This window comes from Colobus angolensis, unplaced genomic scaffold (genome assembly GCF_000951035.1).
Source record: "Colobus angolensis palliatus isolate OR3802 unplaced genomic scaffold, Cang.pa_1.0 Scaffold492, whole genome shotgun sequence".
Classification (NCBI taxonomy): Eukaryota; Metazoa; Chordata; class Mammalia; order Primates; family Cercopithecidae; genus Colobus; species Colobus angolensis.
The window spans coordinates 547849-572941 of NW_012118399.1; the positions used below are offsets into that span (position 1 = coordinate 547849).

General features: G+C 37.3%; 1 protein-coding gene across 1 annotated transcript in view; it reads left to right on the forward strand.

Annotated features, from left to right (window-relative positions):
- The window catches only part of LOC105524243 (thrombospondin type-1 domain-containing protein 7B), a 543827-nt gene extending 520868 nt beyond the window's left edge, over positions 1 to 22959 (forward strand). The window contains exons 20-26 of the mRNA XM_011959437.1: positions 1318 to 1477; positions 2641 to 2814; positions 2910 to 3005; positions 5605 to 5687; positions 9013 to 9205; positions 13379 to 13466; positions 21769 to 22959. Coding sequence (XP_011814827.1) covers positions 1318 to 1477; positions 2641 to 2814; positions 2910 to 3005; positions 5605 to 5687; positions 9013 to 9205; positions 13379 to 13466; positions 21769 to 21850 — 876 coding nt within the window. The 3' untranslated portion in view covers positions 21851 to 22959. The remainder of the gene's footprint in view (positions 1 to 1317; positions 1478 to 2640; positions 2815 to 2909; positions 3006 to 5604; positions 5688 to 9012; positions 9206 to 13378; positions 13467 to 21768) is intronic.
- Positions 22960 to 25093: the final 2134 nt, after the last annotated feature.

The window sequence follows — 25093 nt, forward strand, 5'->3', positions numbered from 1 at the left end:
TGGTGGGTTGAGGCAGAGACAGGCCTGTCAGCATACTGAAGATGGTGGGGAAGCTGGTTGTCTACCTCAATCTCACATTTTGCAGCCCAGAAACCATGAGTAAAGGGGAAAATTTCTGTGCACTTGGTTCTGGGAAGATTTGGGGAGGGCTATTGCAGATATGAAAGTCTGATTCTCTTGCCACTTACTGAGTTTCTTCACTTCTCTGTGGTACCAGGAACTGTCTTATCCTCGTATTTGAGCTCTGAGATATGGCTGATGATAGCCTCAGAAATGAATATTTGTTTTTGGATATCTGTGGGGGGCTGGGGGAAGGGTGAAGCCAGCTTGCTTCTATGCTGACATTTTGGAACTGAAGTCTTCTCTGCCAAAAATATTATAGTAGGAAGCCTTTTATCAGGCAGATGGTTGGGCCAGTTTACCACTAGGAGCCATCCAATTCTAAACTTCTGTTTCTGCGAGACACTGTACAAAATTTTTCTAATTGCCTAGAATATCTAAGTGAGATGGGAATGACATGTCTTCAAGGAACACTATTCAGCATAGAAGGCATGCTGTGAAAACAACTTATTGTGGCAATAGAGAAAAACAGTGTTTTATTAGAAACCTCAACCTAATCCATATAAAAAAGTACAGAATTCTATAAAAAAAGTGGCTCAAGCCTGTAATCCCAGCACTTTGGGAGGCCGAGATGGGTGGATCACGAGGTCAGGAGATCGAGACCATCCTGGCTAACACGGTGAAACCCCGTCTCTACTAAAAAATACAAAAAACTAGCCGGGCGACGTGGCGGACGCCTGTAGTCCCAGCTACTCGGGAGGCTGAGGCAGGAGAATGGCATAAATCCGGGAGGCGGAGCTTGCAGTGAGCTGAGATCCGGCCACTGCACTCCAGCCTGGGCGGCACAGCGAGACTCCGTCTCAAAAAAAAAAAAAAAAAAAAAGAAATTTATGCCCTGTAACTTTGCATGTCCCCATTGGGGATGATTACAGATTAGGTCATTTTATCACATACACCTGGACAAATTGTGTATTGTTTTTCTTTTTTAGTCAATCTTGGCTGAGTTCCAAAATGAACTGTCATATTCTAAGTACATAGATTCCATGGCATAAAGTTGCATTCCCACTGCAGCTTCTCTATCAGCTCTGGCAGTGTTGCCCAGGGATGTTCTATTGTCAACAATTGAGAGATAGCTCACAAGAGGAGGAAGCTACCAAAATATGCAACTATGGTCTTCTTAGGCAAGAGGTGGCAAGAGCCAAAACTTTGAGATGTAAATTATTTGGGTAATTGTGAAAGTATCCTTTCCTCTCATAGGGTGGAGACTGTGGGGAAGGAGTTCAGATCCGCAGCCTTTCCTGCATGGTCCACAATGGTTCAGTATCTCATGCAGCTGGACAGGTCGAGGATGCACTGTGTGGAGAAATGCCCTTTCAGGTCAGCATCCTGAAGCAGCTGTGTTCTGTGCCTTGCCCAGGTATGCAATGCTAGTGACTGGGATTGCCTCCCATGGTGTTCTTTTTGTTTATTTTACTAATTTTTCCTGGAGATGCTCTAACTCATCAAAATTAAATTTTTAGAAAACTTTAATTCATTTTTAATTGTGATTATCATTTTGGTATGTACCTACTGCTTTGAGGGAGCCAAAGTAGGCAAAAGAAAAAAAAAAGGCACTGGATTTGGAAACTTAAGAGCTAGGTTAGAATCATATCTCTATCACTTCTTTGTTTTACTTGGGGTATGTAGTCTAGCCCCTGTGAGCAATGATTTCTTCATCTAGAAACTGTGATGTTAATTCCGTATCTAACAGCACCTAGCACACTGGCCAGCATAAAAAAAATGTTGACTGAATTCTGGGTGTTGGCATGGTGGGAACCAGTAAGGCTATGAGTTCATGAAAGCACTCTGTAAATGTGAAGTTCTATATAAATGGGAAGGTCATTATTAGTTACGTAAAATGTATCAGTTTATTTTAATCCTAGTAGCACAACATAGTTTGTATGGCATAAGTTCAAGGTGACAATATATTTTTATAATACAGTGTATAATATATATATACGTATGTATGTATACACACATATATGCATGTATAAAATACATGCATATATATATTACAAAAAATATTTGTGTACATAATGTATATAAAGATATATTTATATAAATTATAAATTATATTTCTTGAGTGAGAAAGATGTTTAGGATATTAAATTAAACATTCTTTGGTCCAAAAGATAGTTCATTTCAGTGACCTACTTATTCTCTTTTATATGGTTTCTATGAACATCCATTTTATGATGTTATTTTGAACTTTGAACACTGAGTTACCATAATTTTTATATCTCTCTTAAAAGTTTTATTAACACTAGCAGATACATAATATTTTCTAGATGTGACTATTACAATTTGAAGCAAAGTAATAACAATCTAGTTTTTGGCAACTTTCTTGTTCAACAAGATTAAACTATAAATTACTTCGTCATTCGTAGGACATTCTGATTGGAAAATTGATCGATATAAAATGTGTAGTATCTGGAACTGCACGTATCACTGCAAATCTCTATGTGAGCCCTGCCCATGCAAATGTTGTCCAGTGCCACTTTTCATGCTGTTTTCTCCACCCTGTACTACATGACTGTCCAGGAGACTGCCATTTGACGGAATGGTCAGAGTGGAGCACATGTGAATTAACCTGCATTGACGGAAGAAGCTTTGAGACTGTGGGTCGCCAGTCTAGATCAAGGACATTTATAATTCAGTCTTTTGAGAACCAAGACAGCTGCCCCCAACAGGTTCTAGAAACACGCCCTTGTGCAGGTACGAAGAGCACTTTTCAATTCTTTAGCCTTGATTGATCAATGCTTATTCTAAGTGAGGTGTAATAGAACTGCTATTATCATATTTACTTACAGGAGGCAAATGTTATCACTACACATGGAAAGCAAGTCTTTGGAACAATAATGAACGAACTGTGTGGTGCCAGCGTTCAGATGGCGTTAATGTCACAGGTATTCCTGCCTAAGACTCATGTGGGCACTTCACAAAGACCCCTGAGTGTTGTCATTTGTGAGAAGAATTAGCTTACAAATTATAAGCAAGGGGTGACTTGGGCAGGTAGCTTAGATGAATTTTATTACAAATTTTCATTCGATGTTTGCATCTTAGAAAGAAAGCAATTCAATTTTAAGACCTATAAAAATATCAAACAACTGAAAGAAATAAGCTGAAATACAATAAAATGTCCTTAAATATCATGATCTGAGATAAAGACTGAAAAAGACAGATGCTAGTAAAATTTTAAATCATGTCCCTTCTCAATAAAACGTTTCAAATGACATGCCTTAGCATGTGTGTGTGCAGTACTCAACTGATACAAAACATACTCAGAAGTTGAAATTGAAGAGGCTAATAAAGATAAAATTTAAAAATTAAAATATTTTGTATGTTAATGATGCAGCTTTTATGATGTAAATTACAGGTATTCATGTACTGGATGCTTAGTTTTTGAATATTTTGTGAGTCATGATTATTACTTAATATCTAAATATAGACTGAGCATAAGGTCCCTCATTCATGATGACAGATACTATTTGATTGTACAACCGGTCTTCTCAATAATTTTTGAGGGTTTTTTTGTTTGTTTATTTTGTTTTGTTTTGTTTTGTTTTGGAGACAGAGTCTCACTCTGTCACCAGGCTACAGTGCAGTGGCACAATCTCAGCTCACTGCAACCTCCGCCTCCCTGGTTCAAGCGATTCTCCTGTCTCAGCTTCCCGAGTAGCTGGGACTACAGGCACCCACCACCACACCCAGCTAATTTTTGTATTTTTAGTAGAGATGGAGTTTCACCTTGTTGGCCAGGAGGGTCTCGATCTCCTGACCTCGTGATCTGCCCACCTCGGCCTCCCAAAGTGCTGGGATTACTGGCATGAGCCTCCGCGCCCGGCCAATTTTTGAGGTTTTTAAATGCTTTCTTGTCCAAGCAAATTAAATTGTCGTTATGTTTACTTAGTACTATGGTTTACAGAGAGCTTGTGCAAGAGCTGAAACGCCTGTAGGAATAGAAGTATTGTCAACTCCTCCTTTTTCTTGTTTACTTTCTCTTGCACTATTGTATTCTTTTTAATTCATAGTTTATCCACAAAATAATTTACTTAAAGCTACTTACCCTTTTTGTAAGTTGTTAAAACTAAATATACTCTAAGTCTCCCTAGTCAGGAACACAGAAGGTATCATACTCTGCAATATGCTGAGAGTTAACGTACTTCTAGGGGCTTTGCTATCGATTCTCTGCACGGAATTCCTCTTGCACAGTGTATAACATGCAGTCATCTGATGAAGAAGCTCAGGTCACCGGTATCATCTGATAAATATTATTAAAGCTTAATTTAATTCTTAGAATTAAAAAATATGTTTTATAACCTATGTAAATTCCAAGATTTTCTTTCCTATTCCCAAGAGTCCTCCTCCCGCTGAGTACTCCTGCTGTGGAGATCCCTGGTTTAAAGAGCGGAAACTCTCCCCCCGCCACCACCAACACAGTTGGTAGAAACAGGACTGTGTGGTTACTGCCACTAACACCCAGATTATCGATTTCACACGTAGATGCTAATTCTGGACTGTGAATTTTGCTTTTTAAAAATTTCTGTGTGGATTCTTTGTGTTATTTTTCAAGTCACAGTGAGAATTTGGCTGCTTCATTCCCAGGGACAATGTAGGTCTGACTGTGCCCTACTCTGCCTTAGGCCCAGAGCTTTTTGCTAGCTACAAAACTATAAACTATAATGGGTTGGCAATTGTAGTTATCCAAAGACCCGAACCTTTCAATGCAACCAGTACTATATAAATGGTGCTTAGTCAAATTCTCTCTAGGCTTTGTCTCACGTCTCTTTTACTACCTTGAATTTAGTAAAGCAAGACTAGTATGTAAATGATTTTCCAGTTATAGAGACATACATTGTCTCATCCGTTTACTCAAAAATATGTACGAAGCAGCAGCAAGTACTGTGTCAGATGTTTGATTGTCTCTCCTAGAGCTTCGGTGCTTGCTCTTAAGAATGTGTTTGTATGTGACTCTGTGTGTAAGTATTCCAGTTGATTTACATTTACAAATACTACCAACGTGTTTGATACCATGGTCCCATGAATTCATTCGTGGCATTCTTTTAGCATTTACTGGGTTGTTGAAATCGGCCTAGTGCCTAGCTGGCTGCTCAGGAGCTAGAGCAGTATATATGTAGAAGGAGTATTCCAGCAGATATTTTTTCTGCTCCTGAGTTTAAATCTAGATTTTATCAATTCTTCTACAGATTCTGGCTCTTCATAGACTTTGCGCTCAAGCACAGCCATATGATAGAATCACATCGCCAATAAACAAGTATAAAAACTCTACTGCAAATAGCCTCTGTTAGAAGAGCTTCCCATCTCAAACAATTCATTTTAACGTAATCAATAAAATAGGCTTGGACCACAATGTTGGCAAACAGATTTTTCAAAAATAATAATACTGTTGCAAAGAGGCCAGTGCCACAGGTTAAAAAAATACCAAAAAATTAGAAATATGTATCATAGAGAAATCTGCAAATGATGATGGAATTTCCTTTGTAGGAGGCTGCTCCCCTCAGGCCCGTCCTGCTGCCATTCGGCAGTGCATTCCAGCCTGCAGAAAACCTTTCTCCTACTGTACACAGGTGAGTCATATGCTGAAGTCTTCTATAAGTGCATTAGTTGCTGTGTTTTATATATACAATCAGATGTTCTCCTGTCTGCTGCAGCTCAAGCAGCAGTTCTACATGCCCATGATACCATCTAGAGGCATTTGCAGGAGTAATCCCAGTTATAAAGAATTTCTTGTCAGGACCATGTATTAAGGAGAACAGTCTTTTTCTATAAATCTGTCTGTAGCCAAATCTATCTTTCAAATGTCTAATTTATGTTATTATAAATTATAGCTCTATTTACCAATGAGTATTCTCAGTTGACTTACGTCTTTTCTTCTTAACCTTTTATACGCCTCACCTATTTTGAAAGATATTATAAATGTTCACATTTGCTGAAGTTATTATGCAAATTGTATCACACTATGATTACTGTCGAGTGAGTACATTTTTAGTCTATTTTAAATAAGCTGAATATGTGACTATGGTTGAAAAAAATATGTGTGTGGGGTAGGGGTTGTGCGTGTATTTTTTTTTTCAAAGCAGAAATTTATTTATGCTTTTTCTCCCATGACTCCCATCTACCACAACTCAGGAATTAATGTAAAACATGTAATGTATTCTAATCAATGGCACTCATAGTGTGCAGTGCATTATAATTTTTAAAAACTATACTAATTTTTTTAAAGAAACAAGTTTTTCTTATAGTATGCTTATTCTAAAAGTGATTTGATTAAAAATAATTCAAGTACTCAGTCCTACTATTGGCCTTGCAATTCAAGATGGGTTAATTCTTTACCACAGAAAAGACAGTGGGTAAGCTTGCAGAGAGGAATAGAAGGAAAAGAGGAGAAGTTCAGGAACAACTCCATTTGGGTTAATGATGTTTGAAAAGTAGAAATTGTAGCTTTTCACCAACTCTCTAGATGTCCTCTCTAATTAAACAGAAACTACTTTTTTTCCTTGAACTCTTGAACATATGACTGACTGGTTACAGCTTTTCTCTCATGCTAAAAATAGAGATGCATCTTGCGAATATGACTTTAATACCTGAGCATATACAAACTTTCTTAGATCGCTCTACTATGATATGAAGATATTATATTGTGATACTTTCAATTAAAACCAACTGAAAATATCATATTTATGTGTTAGTATTATATGACTACAACCTGAACTAAACTGTGGGCAGTTAACATGTGCTTTTCTTACCTTTTTCCTTTTGTAGAAGATTGAGGTGCCTTGTTTACTTTTAGTATCTATTTATCCTCAAAATCATGTGTTCAGTCAATAATTGGTGACCTAAATAAAGTTAACTGGTTGTTGAAGATTGGCATGAGTAGCTTTGTGAAGCTAAGATCTGTTCAGAAAATGCTAGATAAATAGCTTTAGGTAAGGAGCCATAAGAGCGAAGTCATAGAGATGCATAATCTTATGCTTATTCTCTTCCACTCTTCTCTATTGTCTGTATACTTGCTGGAGGAAGAACTGTTATTTTCATGTTCACTTCCAGAGACAGATAGGAATCTTCATCCATCATGTCTCACAATAATCTGCTTCTTGGTGACATTCATTGTACTTGAAAATGACCAGAAACTTATAGACAAATATAAAAGACCCATTGTCACAATGCCAACTAGGGATGTGATGTGGGGTGATACTCGAGTTATTACAAGGAAGGAGTAACTCAGATAGCCATAGGTATATTTCTCTTGAGCATGTGTCTTTGGCGAAGTCTTTTATCTCCCATGTAAGGCTGCCCTCCTTGAGTGCAGAAGTAAGCCTACGAGCAGAGACGTAGTTTCATATGGTTACATCAGAAGCAGCGAATCCGTACAGGTCTGCAGCAATTTGACTCTTGCCTCCTCAGAGGAAATAATTCATCTGAGGGGCGTAAGGCAGAATGAGAGACTGAGGCAAGTATTTGAACAAGAGTGAAAGTTTATTAAAAAGTTTCAGAGCAGGAATGAAAGGAAGTAAAGTACACTTGGAAGAAGGCCAAGTGGGCAACTTAAGAGATCCAAATGCCCTCTTTGACCTTTGACTTGGGTTTTATGTGTTGGCATGATTCAGGGGTGGGGCTTGTTTCCCTTCTCCCCCAGTTCTTCCCTTAGGGTGCGCCATCCACATGCACAGTGACCTGCCAGGACTTGGGAGGGGCCGCATGCACAGTGTGTTTACTGAAGTTGTACGCATGCTCACTTGAGGCATTTTTCCCTTACAAGTTGTGTGTTCCTAGAGGAAGGTCATATACCAGTTAAACTCTAACATTTTGCCTCTTAGCATGATTGAGCCCATTTGCTCAACTCCTGAGATTTTATCAGGAAGCTGCTGACCACCAGCTTCAGGTGTTTTCTATCTTTTGGGAAACTGCCTTTCCCTAGTGCTGGCTACAACCAATTATTATGTTAGCAAGACCATTTAACAGCTGCCTAACCATCACCTACTGGTTGCCTGACATTCCTGGTGGAGGACCCTTCTCCTGTCCTGCTTATGTCTTCTTAGCTACCGACTCTAACAGTTAGTAGTCAACAGTAAAAGGTGATGGAGGGATTTAGCAGCTGTGATAGCAAGAGCACTTAATTCAAAGAAGGTATGTACATAATCCCTGTTGCTTTGCTTCTCAGTAGGAAGGGTGGGTTGGAGCAAGTAGGCAAGGATCTGAAACAAATGGAGATAAAAGTTGAAGATAATTTGATTAAATGCCATAAACATCTCCATAAGAGAGGAAAAGATGGCCAGGCACGGTGGCTCACGCCTGTCACCCCAGCACTTTGGGAAGCCGAGGCAGGCAGATTTCCTGAGGTTAGGAGTTCAAGACCAGCCTGGCCAACATGGTGGAACCCTGTCTCTATTAATAAAGAAAGAATAAAGACAAAATTAGCTAGGGCGTGATGACAGGTGCCTGTATCCCAGCTACTCAGAAGGCTGAGACAGGGGAAGTGCTTGAACCTGGGAGGCAGAGATTACAATGAGCTGAGATTGCACCATTGCATTCCAGCCTCAGTGACAAAGTGAAACTCCATCTAAAAAAAAAAAAACAACGAGAAAAGAAAAAAAAAGAGAGGAAAAGACATAGTTAATTAACTTTATTCACAAAGAACTATGGTTTAATATTTGGCAGGTGTCAGAATTGTAAACACATTTGAAAAACCTAACATTTGATTTAAGAGCTGACTTTGGAATTTAAAAAGACAAACTCTGTATTTGATTTTCATGTCATTGGTAAGTCAGTTGCCCCAAACCCTAAATTGCCATGATGTATAGTGCAAATATTAAGTGATTTTAACATTTGTATTTTTATTCATTCATATGTTCAACTCACTGTGTAACCATAAAAATATTATTTATCCTATAGGGTGGAGTCTGTGGTTGTGAGAAGGGCTATACAGAGATAATGAGATCAAATGGTTTCCTGGATTACTGCATGAAAGTACCAGGCTCAGAGGATAAAAAAGCTGATGTGAAAAACCTTTCTGGGAAAAACAGACCTGTGAATTCAAAAATACATGATATTTTTAAAGGATGGTCTCTTCAACCACTTGATCCAGGTGAGTTTCAGTTGTAAGAAATGAGAATTTTCTCACAGGGGGTCTATATTTTGACCATTTCTCATGATGGAAGGAATGGAGGGAAGGAGTAAAAGAGGAGAGAACAAAGAGGCAGAATGGCATAATTCAGGGTTTCTCAGATTTGAATATTGTATGATGCATGAGTCCCTTTAAGTGTACAGTGTTTTCATGAATGGTTGAACATAAGTCTCTCAACCCCAGTCTAAGAGACAGTGAGTTAAATAACCAAATAATATCCTTTGAAAATATCTTTCTTTTTTCTTGGGCTGGGAAGAGGGTTTCACTCTGTCACCCGGGCTGCAGTCCAGTGGTGTGATCTCGGCTCACTGTAACCTCTGCCTCCCAGGTTCAAGCGATTCTTCCGCGATAGCTTCCCTAGTAGCTGGGATTATAGGTGCCTGCCACCATGCCTGACTAATTTTTCTGTATTTTTAGTAGAGACAGGTTTCGCCATGTTGGCCAGGCTAGTCTCAGTCTCCTGACCTCAAGTGACCTGCCTGCCTTGGCCTCCCAAAGTGCTGGAATTACAGGCATGAGCCACTGCACCTGGCCTGAAAATGTCTTTCAATCCTAAATTATCTCTGAGAAAAGATGGACTCTTATAACTGAATTTGTATATATAACTAAAATGAGAAAATTGGAATAGAATCTCAAGAACTTATAAGAAATGTCCAGAGATCCTATTTGCTTCAAGAAACACTGGTGAAAAGGTAAAGAGTATCAGTTTCAAAGATAGACAGACCTTACTGGCCCCATGGCTTACACACACCTGTTTTGTGATTAGCTGTAGTTTCTTAACTTCTCTGGACCTCAGTTTAATCATCTATAAACTCAATCTAGTGGTATTTATCCTGCAGGATTGTCATGGATATTGCAGTATTAGGCCTGCAGTGCTCAGTAATCGACTCTTACTAAGTGCAGGAATGGACATTTATTAGATGCTTTCTGTTGCCCTGTGGCTCTGTGCTGGCTGGTTGTATGGCATGAAATGTCTCATTACGTTCTTAGAACCTAATGAGATGTTATCATCCCATTTGAGAGATGAGGTAACTGAAAATGGCAGTACAGGTTAATGTTATCAGTTTCACACCACCAGCAAGTGACAGAGGAAGGTTTTAAAGGCAGAATTTTACGGCTTTTACAAACCCCTGTCCCTGCTTCCCACTTTGTCAATTGGGTAGAAGGGGAAAGCCAGAGACTCTGTGGCCATCAGACATACTTCTTTCAGAAACAAAATGCTGAAAATGACCAAGCAAAGCAACATAACTCCTGGGGCATGGGAAGGGAAGACACAGAAAAAACTCAGGCAAATATACCCTAGGAACTTTCCTTCCAAACCCTAGGCCTTAGCCATACCAGAAGTGTCTTGATGACCCACTTAAATGAAACACAATCCAAAGCCCAGGCCCAAAGAAACACAGATCTAACTGGAGAAGCAATGTTTATACACCTAAGTCAACTTTTAAGAATTACCACCGTGTCTTAGTTAACTTTTGATTCCCCTGCGTGTCTGGGAATGCCAAAGGTGTTTAAAAACATCTCATTAGCTTTAATGCTAAATTAGAAGTAGATTTAAATGTGAAGGAAGTATGATACTAAATATAGCCAGGTTCACCCATTGCCTGTGGACCCTGTTTCTGAAAGAGAATTAAGTTGAGGTCCCAGGGAAATGAGTCTTTGAATCCACAAGTAAGCCTTTAACCTTTTATCCATGGATGGAACTTGGAGATCTAACTAAAACAACAATATCATATGTGTGAGTATACGTGTATGTGTCTATGTGTGTCTAGATACACAAAATTTTATGTATTCACACATATATATGTATATTGGGATATAAATTGCATATGTGTGTGTGCTTATATTTGTGTATATATAGATAAGTGTATATAAAATATATATTTGGTCTTGAGAGAGTTTACAACTTTCACTAGGTTCTCATGGTGAGAGTGTAAATTAGAGCAACCTGTCAGGAGGACGATTAGGCCATACTAATATATTTATTTACCTGTCATATATTTTGACCTAAAATGTTCCTCTAAGGAACTCATCATGCAGTTATATACACATATACTAAAAGAAGTCTGTAAGTTATATTAATTATATGATTGCTTATTATAGCAAATTAATGAAAACAATATAAATGTCCACAAATAGAATAATGGGAAAACCAAAATATAATTGTGTCATGGTGAATTACAGGGATACTAAGAAGAGGTAGACCTTCTTTTATGAACTAATATGAAAATATTTCCAACCTATATTGTTTAGTGGAAGAAAAAGTACAAATCAAAGTGAATGATATGCACCATTTGTGTCTTTTTAAGAAGTGTATGAATTGGTATATGTGTGCTCAGGTGCTTGCATATGCAGAGAACTAGAAAGATTCACAAGGAAACTAGTAACAGTAATAGCTACTCTGTAGGGAATTGAGAGAGTAGTGGGAAGACTTATTTTTCACCACATATCTTTTTTAGTAGTTAGAAGGTTTAGCCTATCCTTTTTGTCCTTATAGAATACATTAATGCTTTTTTTAAGTAACATGGCTTTAAAGGTTTTGTACCACCACATACCTCTAAACTGGGGATTTAAAAGCACTGGATCCTCCCAATGCATCAATCAGGGTGTTATGAATCCATAAAGTAAGCTATAAGGAAAGTTCTCACTCAGGAAAGACTTTTTGTTTGACCAATGTAAAAACTCAGAATAGGCCATGTCATCATTAGTGTTTCAAAGAGATTAGAATCCAAGCTTTGGTAAAAGTTTTATGACCATAGAAAAATACCATTACTACATTGAACCTTATTCTAAAATCTGATTGAGACTTGAAAGTGTCCTATAAGCAAAAGCTATAATAGGTAATTGTAATGTAATTGAAAGTATTTGTGATTTTATTCAAAACAAGTGTTGTTTACAATAGATTTTGATTATTTTTCCCTGCATAGAAGCTTTTCAAATAAGATACTGTTATGTGTATTTTGGACCTGTAGTTAATTACATTCGTGTAGTATGATGAATCTCTGTATGTGTTTCTTTCAGAAATAAATGCAATTCATTTGGGATACTGAGGTATTGCCTTTGTCAGTCCAATTCTAAGTTTAGTTAGCTATATGCTCACATAAAATAGAGCAAAAAAACATTAGAGTGACAGAAACAACTCAAGTTTCTATCATATGTAGAAAAAGCATATATATATTTGTGAATGTATGTATATATATACTCAAGCTTATATCTTATATAGAATAAAAATAACATAATAGATTAAAATATATGGTTAATTCATTTTGTTAACTGTAGTAGACATCAGATCCAAAATAATGTGTACTTGTAGACACATGGTCATAATTTTACAGTAATTTGATGAATTGATTAACTTGTTTGGTCATGTAGTTTTTGTTTGCCTAATGTCATTTTGGAAGTAGAGCCACTAGAAATGGTCATAGTAGTTTTCTTTCCATGAAAAGTTGTCTCTTAATTATAATTTTCTTTGTTCTTTTTATGTTGTCAAATGTTTTGCCATATTTTTGTATATGCATATGACTATAAACACCTTAAATTCAAATTAGCTTACCAATTGACTGGATTTTATGAAATAATGATTACCAGTGTTTGTTTGGTATTATGAAAAAATTTGATTGACTATCTTATATTTTACATTTTCATTTCTTTTTCATCATTTGAGAGCTGTTACCTATGGGTATTTCCACTTATGCTTATGACTTATGCGTGTTTCAGAATTCAGATAAAAAGTAAAACATTCAGTAACATAAAAATTTTGGTGCCATCAAGTTACACCTAATGCTTTTGAGAGTTAATTTGCTAAAAATCAAACAACAATGCAAGCTGTTGATCTATAAAAGTCCATTAAAAACGGTGCTATGTAATATTTTAAAGTTTTTTCATAGACATAATTTCTAGTAGGAAACCCATATTCCTATGATGTTCTAAGACCATCTTTTATACCTGGCAATTTACACAGTATGCTAGAACATTGCTAACTTCTGCAGTTGAGTGCACAGTTGGCTAAGGTGCTGGTGTTCAAGTACAGAACTAATGGTCAGCTTGGGGTTGTCAGATCTAATGTTGCCCTATCTCTCAAATGCTGCAGACTTCTGTATGCTAAGCTTCTTATGTTATCTCTGTTTTAAACAGATGGCCGAGTAAAAATTTGGGTTTATGGCGTTTCAGGTGGCGCTTTTCTTATCGTGATTTTCCTAGTATTTACTTCCTACCTTGTTTGGTAAGTACTAATTAGTAAAAAGTTTATATTCTATATTTTTTATGGATTTAACGTTATACTTGGAAAAAGTATCTCAGGATCATTGCCCATTATAACGGAATTCTTGAAGCCAAGAAATAATCTTCAACAGTAGAATGGCTGAATAGTTGAAATGAGGAATCATTATTTTTTTTGTTCTTATTTGTGATAACATTTTTTAAATTTGGTATTTGAATAATATGAAAATCATTGGTCAGAACTTTTCCATTTGGGTGTTTTGATTTCGATCAGTAGTTTTCAGCCTTGACAATACATTGATGTCTCCTAGGGAATCATGCTTGATCCCCTCCCCAGAGATTCTGATTTAATTAGTCTTGGATGTGGCCAGGTCATCTGGGTGTTTGAAAGCTTCTGAGGTAGTTCTAATCTGTGGTCCAGGCTAAGAAAATTGCTACAGATAATTTTAGTTCTTAAATTTTGAACGGTTAGGTTAAACTGACTAGTTGGTTAAAATAACCTGTAAGCACATTTTAAATAGTAGAGCAAGTTTTTTTTTATATTGACAAGCTATGAGACAAAATTTAACTGATGGTCATTTCCAAAAAAAAATAAAAAGCCGTTTTGTAAAGTGACTAGTTCTGAGAGTTTATTAATCTCAGAAAATAATAACCAGTTTATGATACAGAATATATTTTAGTTGATGAACTGCTCTTGAAACCAGACAGAAGTAAATGCAGTTGACTCTTGAACAGTGTGAGGACTGGGGTGCCTACTCCCCACACAGTCAAAAATTCAAGTATAATTTCTGACTCCCCTAAAACCTGACTACTAATGGCCCACTTTTGACCAGAAGCCTTACCAATAACATAGTCAAATAACGCATATTTTATATGTTTATGAATTATATACTATATTCTTACAATAAAGTAAGCTAGAGAAAAGAAAATGTAATTAAGAAAATCATAAGGTACAGAAAACATATTTACTATTCACTAAGTAGTTATGGATTATCATGAAGGTCTTTATCCTCACCATCTTCATACTGACTAGGCTGAGGAGGAAGAGGAAGAAAGAGGGATTGTTGGCCTTACTGTCTCAGGGATGGCAGAGGTGGAAGAAAATCTGCCTATAAGTTGATGCAGTTCAAACCTGTGTTGTTCAAGGGTCAGCTGTAGATGTTAATGTTTTCAAGTGTGTTAAGAATGTTATATCAGCTTTTTGAGCAGAAGTTTCAATTGATTTTTTTAAAATTTTCATGAGAAAATTTTGATTCATGAGATCAAAGTATTACTTCAATTTTTTCTCCTAATAAAGATATTTATATTCATCATCTGTTTCAGAGACTATTTTCCTGAGAATTTTTACCCAAGTTTTAATCTTGATTCAAATTCAGCCATTGTCTATTAACCTCAAATTCTGTTTCCAAGGTTACACAGATTTTTAAATCTTTGCTCTCGGTCAGTGAAAGTTGGTGAAGAAAATAAGATGATTTTAATTCTTTCTGCCACCTATAGTGATAGAAATTTTTCCCTAGAAATTAGATTTCTATCCAACTAACATTTCCCTGTTGTAGTGAAAAGTGTCATCTTCAGTTGGTCATTCATCCTAGAATCAATTTTTTTTTTACTGATTTTCTTTATTCAAATTGATGTTTGGCTAGTATTGCCTAGATCTACTCTTAATGAAAAAATGTGAATTTGAAAGCTTTGTATGAGGTTTAAAGGAATAGGAAGCATTCATCACCAGAAAAGATTAAAACAAGGGGGAAATTTCTTAAATTGCAGCAAAGGGGACATGAAGATTTGGCCAATAGGAAACTACTTTCAAAGCAATCAAGACCAACCCAGTGTAAGGTAATTAGATAGTCTATCGGTCTATGAAAGCTTAGATGAATTCTAGCTGTTAGTAGCCATATCCCCAAATCCAGATTCTATGCTTCCCTTTTCCCTTAAATATTTAAAAGATTAAAAATTTACATGTAGTAACACATACATTTTGCCTTTTTTATTTTTCTCCATTCCCTTCAACCTAAGAATGTGTTAACCGTAATCTATTCCTTTGACAACAAATGTTTATTAAGGCCCCTTTCTGCATGACTCTAGGCTCTGGGAATTAATTAGGTACATCATTGTATTCTGTTAACAAACCACTTTCTAGAGAATTTTTTTATATATATTCATGGGATACAAGTGCAGTTTTGCTACATCGATATATTGCTTTTTGGTGAATTTTTAAATATAAAGTATCAATGAAATTTCTCTTTACTTTTCAGTAGCCAAATTACATACGCATTTATGCACATTGTATCTCATAGACATTTTTTTCATCCTGTGTGTCTGCCTTTAATAATGTCCCTGTGGAAGTAGCGCTCATATTTGGACCAGCTCCCATCTGCAGTCTACAGCCAAATGCGTCTTTCTGAAGCTTAGCTCCAGGGATCAGCCCTTTCGTACTCACACATGAGCTCTGGCTTCCCACTGACAGCAAAACTAAAGTCATGTTTTGGCTGCCTCACCAGTTGACTAAAGTCTTCCACAACTGGAGCCACTAATTCCCTATACCCTATACAGGCGGGTATATTGTATAGGCTCAAACACATTTAAGTCTTCATTTTCTAACTAAGGAAAATTTTTTAAAAAAGAAAAAAATTGACTTTTTAAATAAACTTTTTGATTTGGATAAGATAGTAAATTGTCTATGCTAATATTTAATCAATGTGCTGAATTATAGTTGCATTTATTGTCTTATATCATATGTAAATACAGTATTTCATTATATAAAATGCTCATTTTTCTCTAATTTCATATTTATAACACAATTTTATTCAATGTCTCCATCTACCTTTCAGATAAGTCACTCTTATCAGTGCTTTAGTCTTTCTTTCCACAGTTCATTTCAGTATCAGGTTTAGTATATTCATTTCCGCCCAAGTTGTTTGAGATCTTTGGATCTCTTTGTACTGCTGTTTCAGAGGTTTCATCCTCACGTCCAAATACCTATATGCATACATTAGAGAGATGGCCATTTTATTTGTCTTGTGTGTATATTTGTGATTTGTAATTTTTTTTAAAAAAAATAGCTTTTGGTATAGCAAATGTACCCCCTCATTATATAAAAGATTTTATAGTCATTGAATATAAGACTGTTGCCTCTTTCTGAAAGATAATTTTTAGGAGGAATAATTTCACATTAGGGCACTATATTAATCCATTGTCATACTACTATGAAGAAATAGCCAAGACTGGGTAATTTATAAAGGAAAGAGATTTAATTGACTCACAGTTCTGTATGACTGGGGAGGCCTCAGGAAACTTACAATCATGGCCGAAGGCAAAGGAGAAACAGGCACCTTCTTCACAGAGCAACAGGATGGATTGAGTGCTGAGAGTAGGGGAAAGAGACCCTTATAAAACCATCACATCTTCTGAGAACTAACTCACTAGCATGAGAACAGCATGGGGGAAGCCATGATTCAATTACCTCCACCTAGTTTCTCCCTTGACATGTCGGGATTATGGAGTTTATGGGTATTACAATTCAAGATGAGATTCTGGTGAGGAAACAAGGCCTAACCATATCAGGCACTTAGGGAACTGCCCCTCTGATTTTCCAAGGAAGTTTCTGCTTCTGTGGCTTACTCCTTGTTTCCCATTGCTAGCTATTGGTACTCTGCCTGTTCATTAATCCCTGTAAAACTCAAATACCAACATCTTCCTTTTTAAACAATCTGGAATAATTTGTTCATGTCCCTTTTCTCGTGGTATTTATGCCATTATAATATTGTAGTTATTTATATAAACATCTTCCTCCTCTATCAAACCCCAGGGAGTTTGGGTGGAGAGAGGTAATGACTATGCTTTATGGATTGTTTTAAAGCATGAATTTGATAAAGACTTATTGAGCAAATAAATAAAATGTATTAATAAAAACTAATTTATTGACCGTGATTTTTTAAAAAAAACAGTATAGAAAAAAAAGTCTAATATTTATATGTCAAATATTGCATACATTGCCTTATTCAATCATAGTAATCCAAGGAGGTGTTGCTATTGCCATCCCTATTTTGAAGAGTAATTGATCCCTAGTGAAATTTCTTAACTTTTTTGGGGTCACCAGCATGGTAGAATCAACCCCAGGTTTGCCTATCCCTAGAGTGCACGCTCTTTCTACTGGCCTTTGAATCTTTGTGATTTCTTTCTCTTGAGTGATGCCCAAAACTCCTTAGACTCACCAAAATGGCTATAGCTTCCACATTTCCTAGAGGGTCCTTGTTTCACAGGTAAAGTAAGCTGTAGACCTGGTACAGACCTATTGATACAAAAACACGTACCATTTACTGTTACAAACGAGCCGCCAAAGAAAACCAAATAGATATTTTCCCAGCATCTAATTCTATTAAATGGATTGCAGAAGAGTTAGAGGATGACAGTTTTAGAGATTTTATGTTTTTGCCAAAAACAGAAGCCTTAGGACAAGAGAACTGCTAAAATATGCCAGGTCTTTGGTGTATACTTCAGATGAAAGCAATTTATAATAAAACTTGAAAATGCTTCCGAGAAAATGTCAAAAAATAGTCTTCTAAAGACTACTTCTTTCTAATACTAGCCTTTGAACATCTACCATTAGTGTTTGGAGTTTCAGAAATATTATCGATGCCCCTTCTCCCCTGGCAGTAAATATCCATGAAGCAATTTAATTGGGATGACCACTGGATGAACTTTCTGTTAACCTAGATGTAGCACCTGGAAGTTCCACCAGATAATAATGTCCATTCTGCCTTGCCCAGCATAGTTCTGTAATACACTCTCATTCTTCCCAAATTTGAGAGTGGTACTTGCATCTCCATAGGCTTGTCTCTCACAAGTGGCTGCCAAAACAAAATATGGTTTGCTGCTTTCATCAAACTGGTTAATCTCTCCTGGCTTGAGAATGAGTCTTTGCTGAGAAGTGCCAGAGGCTGGCTTGTCAGTCCACGATGAGCTCACTTTTCTGGCTTAATGAATTTTTATCCTTTGCTAAAATGCAAATGACCCTAAAAGAGGTCACTTTAAAATGTGTCTACCAGTGATCTTTCACAGCTAGGATTGCAAAATGGTTTTATGCTTTGTGCCATCTCTAAAAGTGGCTATGGCTGTCAAGAGTGCTCCGTTAGGAAGAATGATGAGGCTACACCTCAGCTCAACAGGAGAGAATAGAGTGATGGATTAGAGATGGCCACCTGGGCACAGGATAACTGGTGGTGTTGGTGGCCTATGATGTGCCAGGCATTTATGGGTCCTGATTTAGTGAGTGAGGGAGGTGATCATACCTTTTCTGAAACCAGAGTGGAGGAGAAAAAAAAAAAGAAATAAACTTACTTCTAAAGGAAAAATATGGATACTGTAGGGAGAAAAGAAAGCAAGCCAGAGGCTCTGAAGACAAGCCTCCTACTTGCTGGCCTCCTCAATGTTGGCCTTGCCAGTACAGTTTTGCCCCTCAGCTCCTCCTGCTGAGGTTCCTTTTTACTAGCCAGAAAGCCTTGCAAAGCCACTATTTGGCAAAGTACTACCATATTCAGTGGTCCAGAGATTAATATTTGAGAGGAGGCTGATCTATTCTAAGCCATAAAACTTCTCAGATCCCATGTATTCATAATTGTGATTTTGGTATCTGGCAATTCGGGGGTGGCTGCACAATATGAAAAGATGCATGATAAATGAGGTCCTAATCCCAGTGAACCCCAGCACACCACATGGCCCACAGAGGTCCAAGGCCTACCTATTAGTAGCCCCCTCTTCTCGCCAGAGGTGGCCACAGTGTCCATGATTCCAAACATGGTAAGTGGTATGAACATATTTGTGTAAATTTGGAATAGAATATTCCAAGCCTAGATCATAGAGACTGGCCAAGTTGACGTGTCTCCCCGGTGATAGTATTGTCTCTTTATAGAGATATGACCACCTCTAGCCTTTCTCCTGGCTTTGCATTCTCAACTCCCCAGTGTTTAGGATTCTCTAATTTATCCTTGCCCAGTGGCCTTTAGCAAATGCCAATTAAGGGTAGACTGCCAAAATCTGTTTCAGAAGCAACTACATTTCTTAGCCCTCTCTTCTTCTTTGCTCCCTTCCCACACAAAAAAGAAAGCCAAGAGAGGTGGGAGGGAGAAGACTCCTGCTATAATTTCAGATGAACTTCCATGTACTCTTTTTTGCCATTAAGACAACCCACCCCATCACCACCACCACCGTCAGGGTAGATTTACAGGCTGTCGCTTTCAGATTGCCTCAACCTCTGGTGTGTGTGTGATTTCTTAGCACCTTTAAATGCCGTGGAATGGTATACCCAGGACTCCATGTCAAGCGGGGTTCATGCCAGAGCCTGAGCCCATCAGTATAATTAGAGTCACTGGAACATACTTAGTATAGATAAAGTTAAATTGGATGTTATTCACATAATTAAGCAATACCCTTTTTGAAAATTGGAGAGGACCTGGAAAGCAGGAAATTGAAGGCTGAAGCTCCCTCTGGAGAAAATTCTGAATCATGTTTTTGCATCTCCGCAGCTTCTCTGGTTGGAAGTTGTTTGCCTGCAGCCATCCCTGCCCAGCACTCAGCACATTCTCAATGAGCACCCGCAGCATGCCAGGTGCCAGGGTGGGGGACACCGAGAGAATCTGCAGTTCCTTTTAGGGGTTCTGCCAAAACCATTTTTAATTTATTTCTTTAACTTGTATCATTTGCTTCAAACATCAATCAAAAAATTAATTTTACTCCTTAAATTAAAACTTTAGCATTTTTAACTAGGAGTTTCTCCCTACAACCATTTTAATTTTATCAATTTTTTTATTGCAGTAAAATTCACATAACATAAAATTCACCATTTTAGCCATTAAATGTAAGAAGCCAGACACAAGAGGCCACATACAGCATGATTCCATTTAAGATATCAAAATCTATCTGGGCAGAAAGTTAATTGACGAATGGTTGCCAGGGGCTGAGAGCAGGGGGAAATGGGGGAGAGACTGCTTGGAAGAATGCAGAGTTGCCTTTGGCACAATGAAAAGGTTCTGGAGCTAGATAATGGTGATGGTACACACGCTGTGACTGTGCCACATGCCACTGAATTGTATAGATTAAAATCTTTGTTTTTAAATTAGATTCACTCGGAATACAAAAATTAATTCATAAGTGCAGACAAGAAAATGTCATTTCTACCAAATGCCAAATGAATTTCTACCAAGTGCCAAATATATGTGTGTGTGTATATATATATATGAAGAGTGTGGTGGAAAGGTTAAAAGCTCAGGTCTGTGTGTTAGATTTGCTTAGAATACAGGCTCTGCCACTCACTCAGTGACCTGAGGGAACATAAACAACCTGGGTAGTCCTTCTCTGTAAAGTAGCAATAATTCGAATGCCTCCCTTGCAGGGTTGTTCTGGGATGTTTTGAGAGATTTTGTGTCAAATGTGTAGCACAGATCTTGGCACTTAGTATGCATCCAATAAGCAATAGATGCTAATATAAAATAAAAGCATGGAAGCCTGGAGACAGGGAGAGAGGTGAAGTCAGGCTGTGTAGGCCGGGCAAAGCAAAGACCTTGAGGAGGGCGGGTAAGTGTGGCGGTGAGAGAAGTTAAGTGGCAGAATTAAAGGTTACAAGCATTTATAAATACAAGTTAAGATTTCCCCGTACTAAGAAACACGGAGTGTACTGCAGGGTGTTTTGCCCCACATCTGGGCATCACTGTGCGATTTGGGGATGTTGTTCAACTTAAGCTTTTCTCTCCATGAGAAGGAAAAGCAGCCTTCTCTGACCTGGCAAAGTTGTGGACTTCGGGTAAAGGAGAGACCAGGTGACAATGGCTTTGCACGGAGTAGAATTGGTTAAATTTTCCTGATACACTCTGGCATCTTGGCAGCTAAATGTCAGGTTCCAGGTCAGAGCAGAAGTATGTTTACTGAAAAACAAGACCAGCAGGGTGAGGCCTGGCTGCTCCAGCTGCTTATGCTGTTGAGCATCTGTGATGTGAAGGTCACAAAAGCTTAAAAATTAGTGAGAAAAGACATTCCCTTTGTTGTATATCAACAAGAATATAAAAGGGAAACAGCCCTTCTAATAAGTTCCTCCATTCCACTAAACCAGTTTTAAGATTGTGTAAAATGATGGCTTCTCCTCCACGGAGAGTGAAAGCATTCAATATTCACAAAAGGAAACCCGCACATCTACAGAAATGAATCTTTTTGTCATTTTACCCCTTGAATTTCTATACCTCAAAATTGTCTTTGACAGATGAAACAGAGCTCTATGAACTTCCTTTATCTGAGGAATTTTTTTCCCTTTGCAGCAAGAAGCCAAAACCACATCAAAGCACACCTCCCCAACAGAAGCCTCTGACCTTAGCCTACGATGGAGACTTAGACATGTAACCTGAAAAAGAAATCCAAATGTAGACATCAACTGCCTTAACCGCTTTCTCTTTTGTAGCTCTCAGACTTCTCAGTTTTTTGAGGAATCTCATGATGTGATATATTGGGCAGAATACAAATATTGCAAAAGTAATATTGCCTCAACTTCATTTGGACATGGAGTCAAGGATTATTAGGTCTGCCATTTTGTTTTCAAGTTGTTTGTGGGTGTGAGTGTTTTATTTTTTGGTTTTCCCAAGGGACCTGAAAACCCTTCTCTTCCTGTTTGGAATTGGGAGGAAGAAAACATGATGGAATTCCCACAGACTTGAGTAAACTTGATCTTCAGCAGCATAATGACAATCCAGAGGAAAGTCCAATCAAGGCATTTACTGTAAATGACGAGTCTGACACTGCATTGTTACGCACTATATTAGTGCAAAGTCTTTATTCTTCCCATACGTCAACACTGAGTTTTCTAGAGTTTACATTGGTTTAAAGACTTTCAAATTGGATTGCCTATTTTCATGAACACAGAGAGAATGGATTACCATTTCAGAAATTCTCTGAGTTTTTAACCTTTAAATATTGTATTTTATTTTGTAGCCAGGGGATGATGGCACTTCATGGGTTGCAGCTACTGAAAATAGCAGAGTGTGTGTAATTGCTGGACTAGATGAAAGCTAGGTCATTTCTGAAGGGAATGTGTACTGAATGTTAGGGCGTACAAATGAAATATGTGGTCAAATTGGAGAATGAGGTAGATTATTTGATTACTAAAACTGTATTTTAACAAAAACTTATCCACGTAGATATAGCATTAACCACACACAGTTGTAATTCAGTTTAATGATGACAAACTCTGCTTTTGTAATTTCAATTTTCTTATCTGAATATTTATAAATTCTTTTTTCGAATTTAATTATCTGACCTCATTTAATATACATCAAACACCAATCCTGTTTGTAGAAAGTCTTGCTTTTATAAGGTTTCAATAATATCTAAAACAACACATTAAAAAGCTGAGACCATTTTATGAAGATAATTGTTTGTAATCATAAGTGTTTAAAGTAAAAAGGTGCCATCTTGTGGTATTGACTTGTATTTATAACAAATAAACTGCTCAAGAGACTGCAGTGTTGGCTGTTCTAGATTTATTCACTTCTGAAGTGCCTTGCCCTTGCTTTGACAAAAACAGTGTTAATATCAATTTTTCAGTGCTTTAGGAGTTGACAGCTGCTATCACTGACAGAAAAAAAAAAAAAGGACTCTTACCCCTCCACACTATCAGGCATACTAGGAACCAGCGCCAGTCACAGTGACATAGAGTAGCTTTTAGGGAGCATTTAGAGCTGAAATAATATTAGAACAAACCGCTGTAATCATGCAAACACTGATATATAAATGATGTGAGAGAAGGAAGAAAATGGAAATGTTACAAATCTAACAAAACGACCAGATTACAGAATGTTTTCATTTACACTGTAACCTCTATTAAAAATAGAACCATTTAACATCTAGGTAAGCCCTCCAACTAGCTGATTGTGTCCAATGATACCATAATTTTAAAATAGAAAAGAAAGCGAAAAGGGAATACTTTATTTTTCTAGTATAATTGACGAAACAATTTCCAGATTTGTGCTTTCAAAAGTTCACTTTAGCTAAAGCATCAATAGCCTTCTTAGCAGTTTAAGAAAGGCTGCTTTGGAGATCAGACCATGGCTAGGCCCTTTATTGCCTGTGTGATCCTAGACCAGGCATATAACTTTTCTGTGCCTCAGTTGTTTGACCCACAAAATGAAGATAATAAAATTATGTTCCTCTAAAGTTAGACACTAATAATAAATGTAAAATGCTTAATATTCATCATATATCAAAAGTGCAATAAAAATTATCCACAATGAGTATTGTATATTCAGAGTTGGAACCCTTAGGTCATTCAAGTTTTTCATTCATTACAGATTCAACAATTATCCATATATTTAATTTGTGTCAATAATATTAGATTTTTAGTACTCATGGCTTGAATAAAATTGCTTTTCCAATAATACATGCCCGAAATATTATTTCAGTTACATCCAGTTCCCAAATATCATAATCACTACATATGTCTTTCTTTCATTTAAGCAAATCATATATATATAAACATCTACCATCGGTCAGGCAGTGCCCAGAGGTACACTGTTGAATGAAATGTGATGCCTTCTGACTTTTACTTTACTTGAAAATTATGCCAGACAGACCCAAAGATTTGGGATGATTACTCCTCAGGAGGAAAGCCAAGTAAAATAATATAAGTAAAAAAACTACATATATTCCATAAACTGATATATATTTCAAAAGTTTATAAATGAAATCTGTGAACACTTCCTTAGGACAACACATTGCTCCTACAGGACAAATGGTTTTAACATGTGTAGTGCTTATAGGCAGAGAATAAAAGTAGGAGATCAGAAGAAGTGATTTGTGCCTGGTACTGCTACTAGCTAGCCATTGACTTTAACAAGCCACCTAAGTCAGTTTCCACATTGCACAGTGTAGAAAACAGACTCACAAACACCAACTGATCTACTCTGTGAATGTATATAGTAGAAGTCCCAGAAAACTAGCTTGCAGAAAGATTCAGTTCTATATGCAAAGAGTTTTTGTTTTTGAATTAAAGTCATTTAAAATTGAGAGCTTTTACATAAAAATTTGGAGTTGCAGGTTCTCTTGAAAACTTATGCAATCTGGTAACAAATACCTCAGTCCTTCATGGTAATTTGCTGGAACTGAATGTTGACTGCACTCTTTAGAAATGACATTCACTCTCATTGATTAAACAAATATAAGGCCGGGTGCGGTGGCTCAAGCCTGTAATCCCAGCACTTTGGGAGGCCAAGACGGGCGGATCACGAGGTCAGGAGATCAAGACCATCCTGGCTAACACGGTGAAACCCCGTCTCTACTAAAAAATACAAAAAACTAACCGGGCGACGTGGCGGCGCCTGTAGTCCCAGCTACCTGGGAGGCTGAGGCAGGAGAACGGCGTGAACCCGGGAGGCGGAACTTGCAGTGAGCTGAGATCTGGCCACAGCACTCCGGCCTGGGTGACAGAGCGAGACTTCGTCTCAAAAAAAACAAATATACATCGTATATTTAGGCTTTGCAGGCCATACAATCTCTATTGCAACTAGTCAACTCTGCGAAGGCAGCTATAGACAATACATTAATGAATGAGTAGTTGCAATAGAGATAGTATGGCCTGCAAAGCCTAAATATTAT